The following is a 15,717-nucleotide window of genomic DNA, read 5'->3' as shown; positions in this document are numbered from 1 at the left end:
GTCCTGCTGCTGTGCGAAGGAAAAGAAAAAATGGTGGCAGAGTTTAAATCAAAATAATATTTTTATTCCAAGATCTTTACAGGAGATGGGACTAGGATATTACATAAGCATTTTCAATTTTATTAATGTATATAATTTTAAATATTCTTAAAAACTGCACTCAATTCGGGAATAGTTCTGTTGTCAGCTTAATCAGTAAAACAGTGTTTGATGGTTTATCACGTGTGCTGTCTGAGCTCACACGCTCTCATGGGAGTGAGTGGAATCCCGCACAGTGTAGGATTCAGCGTAGGAAGACATCCTAGGCCTATAAATCGTACATAACCTTCGAGATCAGCAGGAATCAAACTTTTTATTCAGTATACTTCTAAAAGGGGCCACATTAGGTCACGTATAGTGTTTGTCAGTAAAACGAATTCCCAGGTTGTGGCGTGTTGTATTTTTTGCTTATTTGTGCATACTGTCCTATTGTTAATGACTGCCAAAACATGTTTAATAGCCATTAGCCTACTCTGGGCTTGTTTCTGTAATAAACACCTCAGCAGCGTTCGACCTACTGCTTCGGTGCCAACAGGTTTTTGAAATTTGAGCAAAAGGACCAACCAGGGTCCCACTCTGGGGCTAGCCAGTAGAGGGAGATGCAACCATACGGACTGGGTGGATGTGGATCATCTGCAGGGAAGGAGCAGGCAAGGCTGGAAGTGGCTGTGGAGCAGCACTTCCTCCGCTGCTGGCTCCGCTGAGAACCTGTGGAGAAGCAGCACTCCCTCCTCGTGTCTCTTTGGTCACACGTTGTTCCTCTCTCTAACAAAATTACAGAGAACGATGCAAAATGGAGCACTTATTCTATCTCTTCTTTCTATGTTTTTCATTGAAATAGATTCTAAGAAAGATTTAGGCATTTAAATAAAAATTGGCATATGTGAAACCCCATTCAACAGCTGCCTGGTTCTGGTGGAAATTCAGCTTGCTCCAGGCTGGCAGCCTGCGCTTGTTGGGTGTGATCGCTGTCCTCTCTTAGGTAAGGAATTACTACCCATATTTTACTGGGGTCCAGAGTGACATTTGCACACCTGAAAGGACTTAATCTCCTGAGTGTTTTCCAATCTTGTCAACCTCATCTTGACAGATTACCATCTCTCCTCTCCTCTCCCCAGATGGGGTCATTCATGTTTCATTAGCAAATGACTGGGTACATTTCAGAAACCGTCTGGGCATTGGAACCCCAGGGCTGAGTCCTTCCAAATCCTATAGTGGCTCTGCTGTGATTTACTGTCCTTCGTATGGGTGAACCTTCCAGCGTAGGGAACCATTTTGACTCCACTGGCCCAGCTGCAGTAAAGCGAGAGGCTGATGCCCTTTTCCATCCTCTGGAGAGCATGTAGTCTGGCATTGGTGTTAGGTTAGTCCAGTGGTCAGATTAATTCTTCTGTGAGATGAGTTGTGTGGTTTTTAATCCCCTCAGACAGAGAAGGGAGCAATTTTTTTTTGAAATTACGCTTTTGTGCTGCTCACCTTTAATCTGGGTATTCTGGACATAGATTTGGATTAGGAAAGCTTTGCTGTAGGCCCCAGACTTAACATCTGCTGTGGCCTAACTCCTGCTCACAGCTCTGAGCCAAGGTCTCCAAGTCACACACTTCAGGATTAACTCAATGGCCTCGCCTGATTGAACTAAACGTGCTCATAATTAAAAGATAGATTTGGGGAAAAATGTGGGGAACGGCAATAAATACAGTTAAGCAAGATTGTGTCTTAAAAACCATTAAGCTTTTACTGGTTATTTGGTTGCAAAGGGGAAAATTCTTCTAATCCTAATGAAGTCCTAATGCTCTAATGAAGCCCTCGCGTCTCCTAGCAAAGTTCTTGAAGAGTCACTGCCCCAATTCCTCTGTGAAATCTGTCTTATTCTCTTCCCATGAGTTATTTCATGTCTTGCTATCTTCTTGTACGTAGGTTAATCACCTGGCTTCTTTGAACCCTGCTTTGAGGGCTGTTAATAATTAGTATTAGCATTTGAAGTCTCATTGCTGTAGCCAGAGTTCTCCTTCAAGATACAGCGCTCCATTCATTTCTGAAGAGCTATTCAGCTCCAAGGTAGGTGAAGAGGAATAAGTAAAGCTTTAACCTGGCCTTTCTTCTCATTAACAGCCTAAAGAATGAAAGAGAAGTTGAGGCAAGCAAGGAGAAAATGAAGTAATATTTATATTTAATATAAAATTATCAATATAATCTTATTCTACTAGTGCTAGCTTTTGTAAGTCTTTAAATGGATGCTTTTCAGTGCCTAATCCGTGTCGTTGTTGTGGACGAGCTGATAGATTTGTGAAAGAATTTTTTAAATGGTAATGCAGCAAGCCTGTTCCTTGAGAGGAAGGAGAATTTAGGCTTCAGGTGCACTTGGCAGACAGGTTGCGTGTGTATTGGAAAGAGGATCATATGCTGGAAGAGTCTCCTCTGAAACAGGAATGGATGTAGTGATGTGAGAGATGCTTTCTTTGTATTTTAATATTCTTCTTTTATACACTGATAGTTTCTTTTAAACTACATCTAAGACTTCTAATTTCACAGCTAACTGGTTTCATCAGAAGCTGGATGAGAAGCCAGTGTCCTGGAGGGAACAGATGTGGGGACCTGTATGAGATGTGACCTGCAGTGGCAGCAGCCCCCCAAGTCCCTTACAGGCTGTTCTGTCCTTGGAATTCCTTCCCTTCCTTCCCTTGGCAAGCTTTATAGTAACGAGCTTGCAGACTTCTTCAAAGGGAGACCCAGCTCAGAAGACGTGTAGAAATAAAGGTAGCCCTGGGTAGCAGTGCCCAAAAATTGCTATCTGATGGCTGCTGAATAACTTATGTGCCAGGCAGCCAGAACTCATCTCCAAATAGAAAAGTATGGATTTCACAGAAGCTGCTTCTTTCTGTAGATTTCTTCTTTTTTTTTTTTTTTTTTTTTTTTCCCCAGAAAATGGTCTGAGGATTAAGTAGTTAACAGGTGTAAACTTGTTTTGCACCAGTGTCAATAAGCAGCTTCCGTTCATGTTATTAGTGATTAACAGGTGAGAGGTTTCTCTAACTAAACTGTGAAACTAAAATATACTTATTAAGTTTTGCGTAATCTCATTTTTCCTGTCTTACCCGTTGGTGGAACAAGTATCTCCTCCTTCTCAGCAGTGATTAGGATTTTTGAGATGGCAAGTCATTTATTCTTTTTTCTGGGTTTACTCCATGTTTGAGTTTGAGCATCTTCAAAACAATTCATAGTTCATTCATTAGTTTGTTAATTGCAAACAGTTACTGATTATTAGTAAAAGTCTATTGATTTATAAATTACAGACTGTCTTAAATGTAAAATTAAATTTTAAATGAAATGAGCAATAGGTTTGTGCTTCCATGACCCTGAAAGGTAATATTTGGTCTAATGTTAAGGATTTGGGTATTGTATTAGCAGTTCCAACCTGAAAGCTCAGGACCTAATCCTGTTCTTGAATGCCTTCATTGAAATTCATGTGGATCAAAGAATGGAATTTAAACCAGCCACAGGCTTGTAGACAGGGTATACGTTCAACCCTTTGATGAGAGAGATCAAGTACTGTGCCGATGTAGCGGGCGTTGTAACGGAGAGCGGTCAGGCAAGGATAATGGATGGAAGGATTTGGAGGGGAGATGTGGAGAAAGGCCATGGTCCAATTCCAATGTCATGATGGAAAATGCAGACCAAATTCATACTAACCTGAGAAGTTTGGGGCTGTCCCCATCCTGCTGTTAGGGTAACGTTTCTTTTTAAGTCAGATTTAGAAGAAATTCCTGGTTACAAGAACAGGTTTCTTTTGACCACATTTATCGTATTTCAGGAAAGGCAGTGGAGAATTTTCTGCTGTTGGTGGTTTTTAGTGACTGGAAAAGTTAGGCTTCTCCTTTGATACTCAAAGCTTCTTAAGCCTCTTGATCTCATTTAACTGACTGTAATGACGAGGCGGATGAAGTCCGGTGAAAATAAACATTTAAAGGAAAACTTGAAGGATAACAGTGTTATTGCTGCAGCTAAAAAAGAATACTTTTGAGTGTCAAAGCAAATGTTGATGCACAAAATAATCCAAAAGCTGTAATTCCTGCAAGTTTTTTTGTTTGTTCAGGTTTCAAGCACTTAGGTTACTGGGCAATTCTTCTGCCAGGAGGCACCTGGGCAGCTATTTCCAAACTAACCTTGAGTCCAAAGCACCAAGATGAAGCCAGGAGCATCTGGTCTGCCAGAGTCCGCTGCTCTCCTGCTTGTGGGTGTGGGATTATGGAGCTGCATGATGCTGAGCAGATCTGGGTCGGCCTGCCCGGTCTGTTGTGTGGTGCTGGCTTACCTGCTGCTCCGTCTCTTCCAAATACTTACGTAAAGAATGCCTGTCCCTTGGCTATCTATTTTCAAAATTGGGAAATTCGTATTCATACATAAAGGAGTGAAATGAATATATATGAAGTGGTAGAGTTGTCAGACCGTAAAAGTAGGTGTGGTGTTGGCTGTATACAGGGGTAAGTAGGAAGTGCGGACAGAAGTCAAGCGACTCAGACCGCTGCGTTTTACTGATTCCTGGCGTAACTCGTTCCTGTTTCCTCAGCATGCCTTTCAGGAAAGGGAAATAAATCACTTCAGCATCAGAAATAACCTGAAAATATTGCACTTGGAAGGACTTATTACAGCATTCAAAATTTCAGAGGCATGAAAAGGGTGTACTTGGCTAAGGAAAAGAGAAGCTTAAAGGTCCAGGTTGTCCAGGGAACTCCAAAGCAAATTACTTTATGCTTGTAATACAGGGCAGGGAGCCACTTTCTTACAGGAAAAAAGTGTCACCTAGAAAGTGGGCTGTAAGTCCCAGTTGTGCGTTAGAAGTGCATAATACTGCTCTTGTTTAACCTGAGTCTTTTCATAGTCGAAGAAGTTTGGTTAATTTTGTTTCCTTGCTGATGAAGAGTGGAACTACGGAGAGGGGTATTAAGCATTAACTCCTGAAAAGATTAACAATTCCGTGTAACCAACGTCATCACCGTCTCACAGTCCATTCATTAAGTGTATTTGTCTTCACTTCAGCGTATGTTTGACTTCCTTAGACAGTCATCCCCATTGGCTGTTGGTACCAAAGCACCTGAGCTATTATGTTAAATCTTTTGAAGATGTAGAAAGTACCCGTCTGTATAAAAGTCACAGAGTCTGGATACTACGCTTTTTCCCAGATCATGCTTTTAAACTTTTCTTTATTTTGAAGCAGGTAGAAAGATACTTCAAAGTGCTTGTTTTTGCACTGGATGTGCTTACAGAGTTCTTACAAATCATGAATGTAGCAAGGCATCTAGCACAAATTTGTCGTAGTTTTTAATAAGAAAAGTCAAAGAAATTATACCTAGTCTGTAGCTGGCCTAATACAATTGGTTGGACTGCAATGGGCCGTTTTATAGGAGAGGCTAGTATACTGCTATAGCTTACGACAGGGCAATAAATTGAGGTAGCGTTGAGTACTGTTAGAATTATACGCATGCAGGATAATATTTCCTGGGTTTCTTCCTCCCTGAGTAAAACCTTGTAAGATTATATTTAGAAAAATACACCTTCCTTATATTCTTCTTTCTCGTAAAGCAAAAATCTGCAGCAGTAATAATCTTGTGTTCATAAAAGCAAGATGGCTTTTGAGAGCTAAGGTGGTTTTAAGTTTGAAGGCATGGAGAGGAAGGAAAAGAAAGCAATGGCCAGAGGTTTGTGGCACCAGTAACTTTTAATCTCCATACTAACCAATGGATAGTAGAGAATTTTTTTTCATTTATTTTAAAGTATATTTATTGTCAATGCATTTTTCTCCACAGTATTTAGAAGCTAGTACCTCTCCTCCTTCTTTCCCCTCACTGTTACGTGCAGGACTTTAGGCATCAATGCTTTTGACATCTTTTTGTAATTAAACATTCCTGGGTAGAGGATGTTGCATGTAATTAAGGTACAAAGCTTTCAATCTGTGATTACACAAACCTGTTTCAAAATACAAAGACCTATCTTGTGTTGTTCTGGCATGTAAGAAACTTGTCCTATTTGTATAGTGAGTAGAAGTCATCATCTGTGTCTGTGCTTTCTAGGGGGTCTTGGTTAGAAAAACTCATGATTTAGTTGTCAAAGGTGCCAAAGGCGTCCAGCTTCTGTTGACTCACGTACGATTTATGAGTGCTTAAAACCAGTGAAAATCCAACTGTTAGTTTTCAGTTTGATGCAACTGCAGAATTATTGTAATCTGTCGGATTGCTGAGCTTCTGCTTAGAGGATGGAATCTCTTGATGTTAGTAAAGAGGCTTTCCATTCATTTCAGCATGGCTAACTCTTAAGAGACTAATGTTTCATTTAACATATTGTGGGTAATAGAATATGGAGAACAACCTATTTCAGCTGTAGTTGAAATACTTTTATCAAAGTTTTTATCGAAGGACGAGTCATACGTGAGAAATCTGACAGCAAAGCCAAAAGCTGCATTTTCCAGTACGTGTACAGCGGATATTCATACAGAAACACATTTCGTGTGCAGACAAGTACCTGCAATAAACCAATTAGCCTAGGTACATTAGATGTTTCTGCAAAATGCTGTTTGTGTGTTTGTATAACAGCGTGATCTTAAGCTCCACGTTTCTTTCCCTTTCTTTTATTTCAGTAGCTTAAGGAAAAAAAAAATATTCTTCCATGATAAAATATTTATAACCTATGTCAAACACTAGCTAGGATGCAAGACCTAAGGTGAATTCCACACGAGTTGCAGTTCGACGACTCCTCTTGCTTTTTACAGTCTTTGTTTGTGAGTTTGGAGAACCGTGTCCCTGCAGATTTGCTGAATGGAGAATACTCTTGTGTCTGACTTCACGGGCTTAGCAACCTTTTTGTTAGACTCCCCAGAGAGACTCCTCGGTTGGTCCTGGGAAGGCCCTGCGCAGATTTATACAGCTAACTGAAATGCTAACCAGCAGATTGTGCGAGGCTTCTTGACTCTTTACCATGTCATTTGTATAAAGGTAGTAATCGAATTTGACTTGGGTGAAGCGCATCTGTTGAAGTAACATCTCGCGGGCAGAGGCGTTGCTGGCTGCAGTAGGAGCATCTGTCCTTTCTCGCTGTGGATGAGGGTGTCTCGCTGTTAGGGAAAAAGCTCTGTGCTTGTTAAGCAAGAGGAAGATGTCCTGTGTATCTGGATATTTATTCTCTGGGCTGCTGTCGATTCGCTAAGAGTGCCTGAAGGATTAAGAAGATACAGTCCTGTCAACTGAGGTATGTTACGTGTCCAACAGTATGCCAGAGCCAGCAGCCGTATTGCTAGAGCTGTTAGAGGTATTTCAGTCCCAGCTCTGTGAAAACCTTTACGGTGTGTTGGTGCTGCTCCTGTAGATGCACCTGGGCTGAGGAACTGGTGGTGGTGGCACAGAGCTCACTCCATGGCAGTGCCTGGAGAGGTGAATGGGACTTGCCGTTCTAGCTTAAAGCTAGCTCACGTGTATCTGTAGTCAGAAATACTTGAAGAAATGAAGCTAAACCAACAGAAAAATCCTCCTGGTTTATTTTGACACTTGGAACTAGTTTACCTGCTACTATTGTGAAACGCCACAAAATATTTTAAAACATTATTGAGACTGATGTAGGGCAGCTCATTGAGAAGCTATTCAAGAACAGAAGACTGGACTAACTTATTAATTTCAGTACTAATATATTAAAATATTGTATTCATAAACTAAACCAAAGCACTGGTTTTCAGAAGTTTCATTTCTTGGTTACCACTGCATCCAGAAGTTACATTAAATGATGGCTATCACTGTCAGCGTCGATACAGGCTTCAGGAGAAATGCTGGATGACACAACCTGCGTTACTGTGAGGAATTGTTTGGGGTGATCAACAACATCTATCTATTCTTGTCCGCCAAATGTCATATTTGTTTACTTTAAGACTGATTTTTCATTTGTCTAAACTGGAAAGTAAGAGTTGTGCCACCTTAGCAAATTGTGAAGTATCAGATATATGCCTGGTAGTTCTTAATCTAAGCACAGTAACTTTAAATGCAAATCTCTCTAGGTCACAGTTGCACACGGAGTGCAATACAGGAGCCAAAAAAAAAGGTTGAAAGAAATCTTTTAATTCCTGCTGGACTTAGATTTCTCACAGTAGACCCTGGGAAACTCATTGTTCGTGGACCATTGACAAAACCTAGGATGAATTCAATGTGATTTTTGCAGTTAACTTGTAAAAAGGGTTGAGATTTCCATCGTGTTGCTTTAGCCTACACAGAACAATTCAGGATGGGATTAACCATGGATTTTTTTGGACAGGAAGGGATAACTGATGATAGCATTCACAAATATTGCATGATTTCCATCTAGACAACCTTAATGAAAGTTAAATATACTTCCTTTGTTACAATTGTGTTGAAATTCAGTTCTTATTAATTGGAGAGTGCAAGATGAGAGAGAGATGAGAGAATGATGAGAGGGGGAAAAAAAAATCTCTCATCAAAGTTTTCCTTGCTTCATATCCACAAAAGTGGAGAAATTGCAATATACAGTTAAAAACATGCAGAAGGCAGGCGCTACAGTAATATCTAAAAGTTTTATTGTTTTACTAAACATGACTTTTTTTGTGCTGTTTTAAAGGTACATGACCGATGGTGGTCTGGGCCTCTATACACGAAGGCTGAACCGGCTGCCTGATGGCATGGCTGCCGTGCGGGAGACGATGCAGCGTAACACTTCGCTGGGACTCGGAGATGCTGACAGGTAAGGTCTCATCCAGCACATGCTCACATGTGCTGGCGCATTTGATTCACGCTGTATCTAATGCGTATTGGATCGCTAAGATTAAATAGCTTTGGGAATTCAGATACTGAATTCTCTCCAGAGTATTTCAGATTATATGTTCACAGAAGAGTCAGGATAAATGCTGACTTTGTCTTCTGATTGCTTTGCTGAAATCTTATCTGGGTTTTTGTGGCCAGGATGCAACACAAGAAAGTGTAAAACTTCTATTTTAATAGTGATTGAAATAAAAAGACCTAATTCTCTTCTCATTTCCTGATTCTTCCAAGTCCAGTGATTCAGTGTGAACGGTCAAGGCCAGAGATCAAGAACTAGGGGACTAAAAATCCATAATTTGTGGGAGTGCAATCATAAAGGAAGCTGAGGGATGGACAGTAATGAGACCTATATTCTGTTAGAGTTGGGATAAATGGGATAAATACTTTTACTTTTAGTGGCATCAGCCTATAGCTGCTTCTTTCCCTTCCACACCCAAAGCTTGATGAGTGTTACTGCTGATGTACTAAGAGAACCGTATCCTTTTTCTTCTGTGAGGGGCCCCTAAGTATAAAACATGGATTTTGAGTTACAGGTTTGAACAAATTTCTGAACTAAAAGTTTTTTCTCGTTTTGTTTTGTTATCGATAAGTCTTTCCTGGGACATAATGCAGTTGGCAGAGTTTGACATGAGTGATACTTTCTTCATAGTAATGCATGGATTACTAAGGAAATACAAGTGGTGGAGATTCTAGCCTTATTTTCAAAGAAATCCATACTAAATTTGCTTTGTTGTTCGCTTTATATTAGAAAAGAGCAGGATGGTAAATCTAAACAAAAGAACAAAATCCTCTCAGAGAATCTGAGCTCGGTTTCAATTACTAAAGCAACATATGCTTGCCAGTTGTAAAATATGCCTGGATTTTTCAGGAGCTCACCTCTTTCTGAAATTTGCAATTTGAAACCTCTATTTGGCCAACAGCAGTCACTCTGGGTTGATTGTGGGTCAAGGCATTGCCACCTGGTGATGCAATTGGAGGCTAATCAAGTGTCATCCTTGGCCGTTGCTGTGGCTTCTGAACGTTGCCACATTAATGGAGGTTAACTGTTTACAACACAGGATTGGTCTAATAGAAATTATATTATTGTTTAAGTAACAGTCAGCCTTCTGGACAGCTAGTGATACGTTCCTCATCATCGATCCTTTCCCCTGTCCAATATTTTCTGTGCTTGCAACACTTTTTCTTACAATACTTAGTGTAAATTATTCTCACGTTTTATTTGCTAAGCTCCTTCCCTGAAGACACCACACATGAAGGACCAATTACATATGTTTGACAAGAGGGCTCATTTGTGTGTTTAAATATATTCCACTTAGAATGGGACTGTGACACACTGAAATGCAGTCCCTAGTTTATGTCAATTGTTTCAGCTTTGAAAATATTTTTTTTTCAGTTCACGTGGAGGGGACGGACTTTACACACAATAGAGACTCCGTATGGCTGGCAATTTAGCTGCAACATGGGGTCACAGAAAAATTACCCTTGGTCGCAGAGCTGGTGACATTATGATGTGTTGTTTTGATTGAGTCTTTTCGATTTAGAATGTAAGCCTGCTCACCTTATGCAGGAGATCAGAGTTTTCCGACAATAGGGCAGTGATTTAAAAATAGCTCCTCTTTTGGTTGCTGGGTGATCATGACGTGCAGTTTAAACCAAAAAAAAAAAAAATCTTAGTTTGAGCAGCAGTTTTCCAGGGTGAAAACTGGCGTAAGGAAAAGGAGTTGAATAAAATGGTGCAGTAATGAATCGCGTTCTTCGCTCAGTGAATGGAAGCAAGCGGGAGTTCTGAGTTGCTTTATTGGTACACCTAGAAAATGTATGAAGATTAAATTTAACTTGCTCAAAGCAGATGTTAATTGAATACATGGGAGAATGAGTGTGAAAAGCTCTGAACCTTTGAGTATAAGGTTAATCATTAAAAAGTTATCAGAGGAATTTTTGCAATTTGCTTACTTGCTTAGTTTCTTGTGTTATTAATTGTAGAACTCCAGTTGCGAGGCTTTTACTCGTGGGCTCTGGTAACATAAAGCACAGACCTTGGAAGGTACATTTTCCCCTGCAGCAGGGAAATCCAAACAAGGCAATTTAATTTAATGCTTGATTGCAAGGTTAATAGAATCATTGCACAGCACAGCTGAGCTTATTTATTCACTTCAAGACAATTTGTGTTTGCATAGAACAAAGGCATTTTTAATTAAAAAGGCCATTAAAATGCCTTTTTTATTTAGTTTGTGATTTTTTTTTAGAAAAAAAAAGGTTGCAAATGAGCCACCTATAGTTTTGTCTCCTCTATGTATATGGACTTTGTGCGTACCATCTGGTTATTTAAGTTGATTTCAAATTGCCAGATGCAGCTGCTTGCTCTGAGACTTTATTCTGCTCTTACTTTCATATATGTAATTTGCATTTATGAATACACATAGATAAGAGGGAAGATACTTGAAACTTAGATTTGAGTAAATCTTTCTGTAATTGCTTACTTGCATAACCTATTATTTAGATAATTCAGACCTGTGCTGATTTAGCATATCCTTGTGAATGCGACAGGAGACTGCATTAATGTGAGCTCGTCAAGAGAAACTTTAGTGCTGTTATTAGGGAAATGTCTGTATGACTTTGTAAAAAATCCTCAGTGATTAAGTGTTTAAATAACTACTTCAGAGCGTGATTACCCTGGATTGTTTGACAATTTATTTTGAGGTTGCGTGAATTACATGTCTTTGCATAAGAGTATAAGGCATAAAAAAGTCGTCTCAGCTTCTGACTGTAAGGATGTGTCTCATCAGAGAGCAAACTACGTCGTCTTGGTACTTCCAACAGCAAGAGCACTGGTGAACTGCAGGTAAAACACGGCTCAGGCAATGAGCATGCTTTTCAAGAGTGTTTCTGTATCGTGGTTCAGATCTATGATGACTACAAGGACGGGAGTCACACTCTTCATTAAAAACGACCATATTCAGTTTAACTCTTAGAAGGACTTGTGATTGAGGCTGGCTCCTGGCAGTATTTCGATACCATTTCCTGCTTTTGGCAAGATTTTTGGATAATCTCAGAGGAGGCTGTGGAACCGGGAGAGGAGATGGACAGGAAAGAAGAATTGGAAGGGAAGCAGAAACTGAGCAGAAAGCCAGAGGTTGTTCCATGCAGAGCATGGATCTATCACTATTAATAAGAACATAATTGAGTGCAGATTTTTTCAGATGCTATGATTTATAGTAATTTCTACAAATGTTAAAAATTATGGCTTTCAAAAATAGCTGAAGAGTGCTATTTTGCTGTTATTTTGCATTTTATAAAAAGAGATTGAGGTTATTTATATGTCTCTTGGCTCAGGTAGTAGACAACACTTCACATTCATTTGTGGAGTAAAACCCTTAAACTGGAGTATGTTTAAATTCACTAACTGCAATTTAATTTCTTGAATCCAGTGAAAGTGATGAGATTACTGCAAAGATGGGTTAGTGTTCAGTGCTGGAGGGAGATTGTCGGACTGCCTTCATAACCATGAGAACTTGGATCACACTTCAGAAGAGCTGAAAAGCAAGTTGAAGCAAGTCATCAAGTTGGGGGCAATATTGGCTTGTTCCCTCTCTGGAGAGAGAAGATGTCGTCACTGCTTTTGGAAGGAGGCAAATACCACTGACAGCAGAATTACAGACGTGGTGCTGATGGGTATCGCATAAGAAGCAGCATCCATTTTTCTTCTTTTTAGATGCTACTTTATTGTAGACAATGGAAAAATGTTACAATGTAAGAAAGGAAAAAACTAAAATTTTTTGTTAAAATACCTTTTATGTAGTTTTATAGTAGGATAAGACAGCTTTAAGTCCTCAGCATGTATTTTCAATTTTTCCTCTTAACTGAGAAAATGCAGCTAAAATTAAATGAAGATGTTTGCAATTCCTGGCTTTGCAAATGCAGAGTTAAGTTCTCCATTCACAGAGAATATCCGTTAGCCATACCACCCAATTACTACCCATCTCATCGTTACTATGGTTTTGCTACTTTAGCAGGGGTAGCATGATGCGTAAGAAAAGGGGAAAAACAGAGAAAAATGTGTCTGGAATAGATACACATAGACTTGGTAGTCTTTGTCTGAAAATATTAAAACATGACTGGGTTATATCTTAAACTTCAGATGGACCCAACTGCTGTCAAAGTACATAGAAATAGATATTCCTGCCTTGTAATGGCGGTGGAATTCCCATCATCTCCTTCCCCCACAGCATCTCCTGCTCCTGCAAGGCTCCCTCAGGAGTGTTGACATAAGTGTTTGTGGAGTTCCACAGTAAATGAGCTTGCAGGGAGATTCATCTGGTATTTTATGTGAATGGGTTTGCAGAGGGAGGATGTCCTTTCTGCCAGGAGAAAGAGTAACTCTATCCATTGAAGTCATCTACAGACCTCAGGAGATCTCTGCTAAGAAAGATGCTGCCAAGCTGTTACCACTCTATCAGGAAGATTTCATGCCGTCAGTTCACGGTTCCTTCCCTTCCAGAAAGCCCTGGCAGTTGTACTTGTATTCAGTTGTTATGACTGAAATAATGTATAAATTCTGCTTTTCCTGTTTTTTCTTTGCTAGGACAATGGAACACCTCTATATAAGGATCCCATATACTAAATAAGCATAGTTTTTCTAGAAACTAATTTAAAAGTTTCTAAGTTGTCTTCAGATAAAATAGATCAAAAAGTAAGTGAAGTGCCAACGCCCGAGCATTCATTGCTCACTGTATCTGTGCTGTGAGTCACTGCTGTTTGTAAATACATGCCCACGTATAGTTGCTTAACAGCAAAGTCACAGGACTCATGAGATTATTCATCCCTACCAGATCTTCTACTCTGCCTGACCATCTGCTTGGATTTTATCACGAAGTTAGAAAAAAATACTACTGGTCCTAAATAGGCAAGTTGTACCTTGGTACCTATAGATACCTATCTCCCTGTCTTTGAAGGATCCCACGTTTATCTTGAAAACCGAGTCGCAGAAACGGGGAAATTCACATTGCAAAGATTCTTTGAAGTTTATGGCCTTGGGATCTACTGATTAGAATCACAATACCATATACTTTTATTATCCAAGGAGCCTTTTTACAAGCTGTAATCCAAAGTGGGTTTAGTAATTGCAAAGTTAAGCAACAAATAGTAGTTGAAAGCAAAGGAATAGTAACTATACCTGAGGGCTGAAAGTAGCAGTACCAAAAGGAAAAAAAAAAACTTTCTACTTTCAGACAAGGCAAGGTTAGTCAAGGGAAGCGATGTCTTTTGGCAGATCCATGTCAGTGGGCTGAAGATGACAAATTTCTCAGCACGTAAGTTTTTCTTCAGGTCTAAAACAGAAGCAAGGATTTTCATTACTAAATACAGGTTAAACAGTTGCTCTAGACTTAGCAGGATGTATTAGTAGTTTAGACTAACGCTTAAAGACACAATGCCTAAGAAGCAGAGGAAGATTTAGCAAAGAAAGGCGTGGTATGATGTTTGTGTGCTGTAGATTATTTATCACCCGTGCAACATGGAGGGGTTAACTGGGGAGAGTGAGCAAATTATTACAGGCTGTAAAGGCTGTCTTTTTATTGGATCTCTGGTTTTTAACATCCACCAGAGTTATTATTTTAATACTCTGATTTATTCTTTGAAGATGCTTTATAGAACTCCCTTGAAGATGAGAAGGAAGAGGTCAGAGATGAAGGGGCTGTGTGAGAATTGCCCTCCTTGAATAACCAGGTGGTTCTTAGCTTTGTGGCTTGCATGTGAATTTATTCAAGGGGCACAGTATTACTTTTTTTTTTTTTTTTTTCCTTTTTTTTCCACGCACACACTTTGGGGAATACATATGGTGCACTGGATGAAGTATACTACATTCTGGAAAGTACTTATTTAGGGTTTGGTGATATGTCAGTTCTGTTTAGAGAGGCATGATGCAATGGAGGAACACTGGAAAGTTTTGTTTATCCCTCAGGTTTGGTCTCATTTTCGTCAGCAAAGAGTTTGCTTCCAGCAGTCAACTTAGTGAGGCTGGGAGCTGTTTGAAGGCTAGAAAGAGTTTTGAGGAGAAGGACAAGTTCAGGAGGGACATAATTTTTCAGCAGAGATTCTACTTGCTTAAAAATTTCTGTCCAACTCTAGGTTGTCACATCATGTAGCAATAGCTACATGATTGATGTGCGAGGTTTTGGTACTCGAAGCAGTTTTGTGCATATTACTTGACAGACTTTTTGTTAAAATGCAATTTGTTTCCCTATGGGAAGAGTCCCTTTTCCATGTATACCTGGCCAAAAAAAAAAAAAGGCAGATTTTACTGCAGTTAGAACCTAAGTGCATACAAGAAGCCAAGAGTTACCCTATTCTTCTCATTTGACTAATACCTGTTTTTAAAGCTCCACAGGCTGACAATGCCATTGAGAGCAGTTCTTTGCCTTTTTCAAGAAGTTTCTTCTAATGGGGAGCTACAGTTCTACCACTGGACACTAAAAACAAACCAACCCAGCAACCAAAACACCCCTGCAGTTGCAAGCTGTTCCCTCCAAAATTAGTACATTGGGCAATCTTTACATGCTTGACTGTCACTATCGTTCTAAACCCCTTCTTCAGAACTGGTTTTTTGCTTAGATGTAAACACTGAAGAGATAGGCTGGATTTAGGCTTTAGGAACTGCATTTCTTGTTGAAACTTCTTTCTTCATGTCATGCTCCTTATTTTTGTTGCTGTGATTCTGATTCTGTATTCCTTTCTATTTTGGGGCGTTGGGGGGGTTCTACCTCTGCTCTAGCATCTGTTTTTAATTAAATTTAATTCAGCTCCTGCTTAAGTCAGGAGCTGAAGTTCACTCCAATGTGAATGGAAGGTGGCGGGTGCCTCAAGGGAGCTA

The 15,717-nt window shown here is 39.7% G+C and overlaps 1 protein-coding gene across 6 annotated transcripts in view; it reads left to right on the top strand.

The window, feature by feature from the left end:
- NAV2 (neuron navigator 2) overlaps positions 1-15,717 on the top strand; it is a 220,714-nt gene that overhangs the window by 123,853 nt on the left and 81,144 nt on the right. For all 6 annotated transcript variants that reach the window (XM_086748544.1, XM_086748545.1, XM_086748542.1 and 3 more), the window contains one exon: positions 8,650-8,772. In XM_086748544.1, the coding sequence (XP_086604670.1) occupies positions 8,650-8,772 (123 nt within the window). The remainder of the gene's footprint in view (positions 1-8,649; positions 8,773-15,717) is intronic.

Source organism: Chlamydotis macqueenii, chromosome 5 (assembly GCF_036417535.1).
Source record: "Chlamydotis macqueenii isolate bChlMac1 chromosome 5, bChlMac1.mat, whole genome shotgun sequence".
NCBI lineage: Eukaryota > Metazoa > Chordata > Aves > Otidiformes > Otididae > Chlamydotis > Chlamydotis macqueenii.
This window is presented reverse-complemented; position numbering and strand designations above follow the sequence as displayed.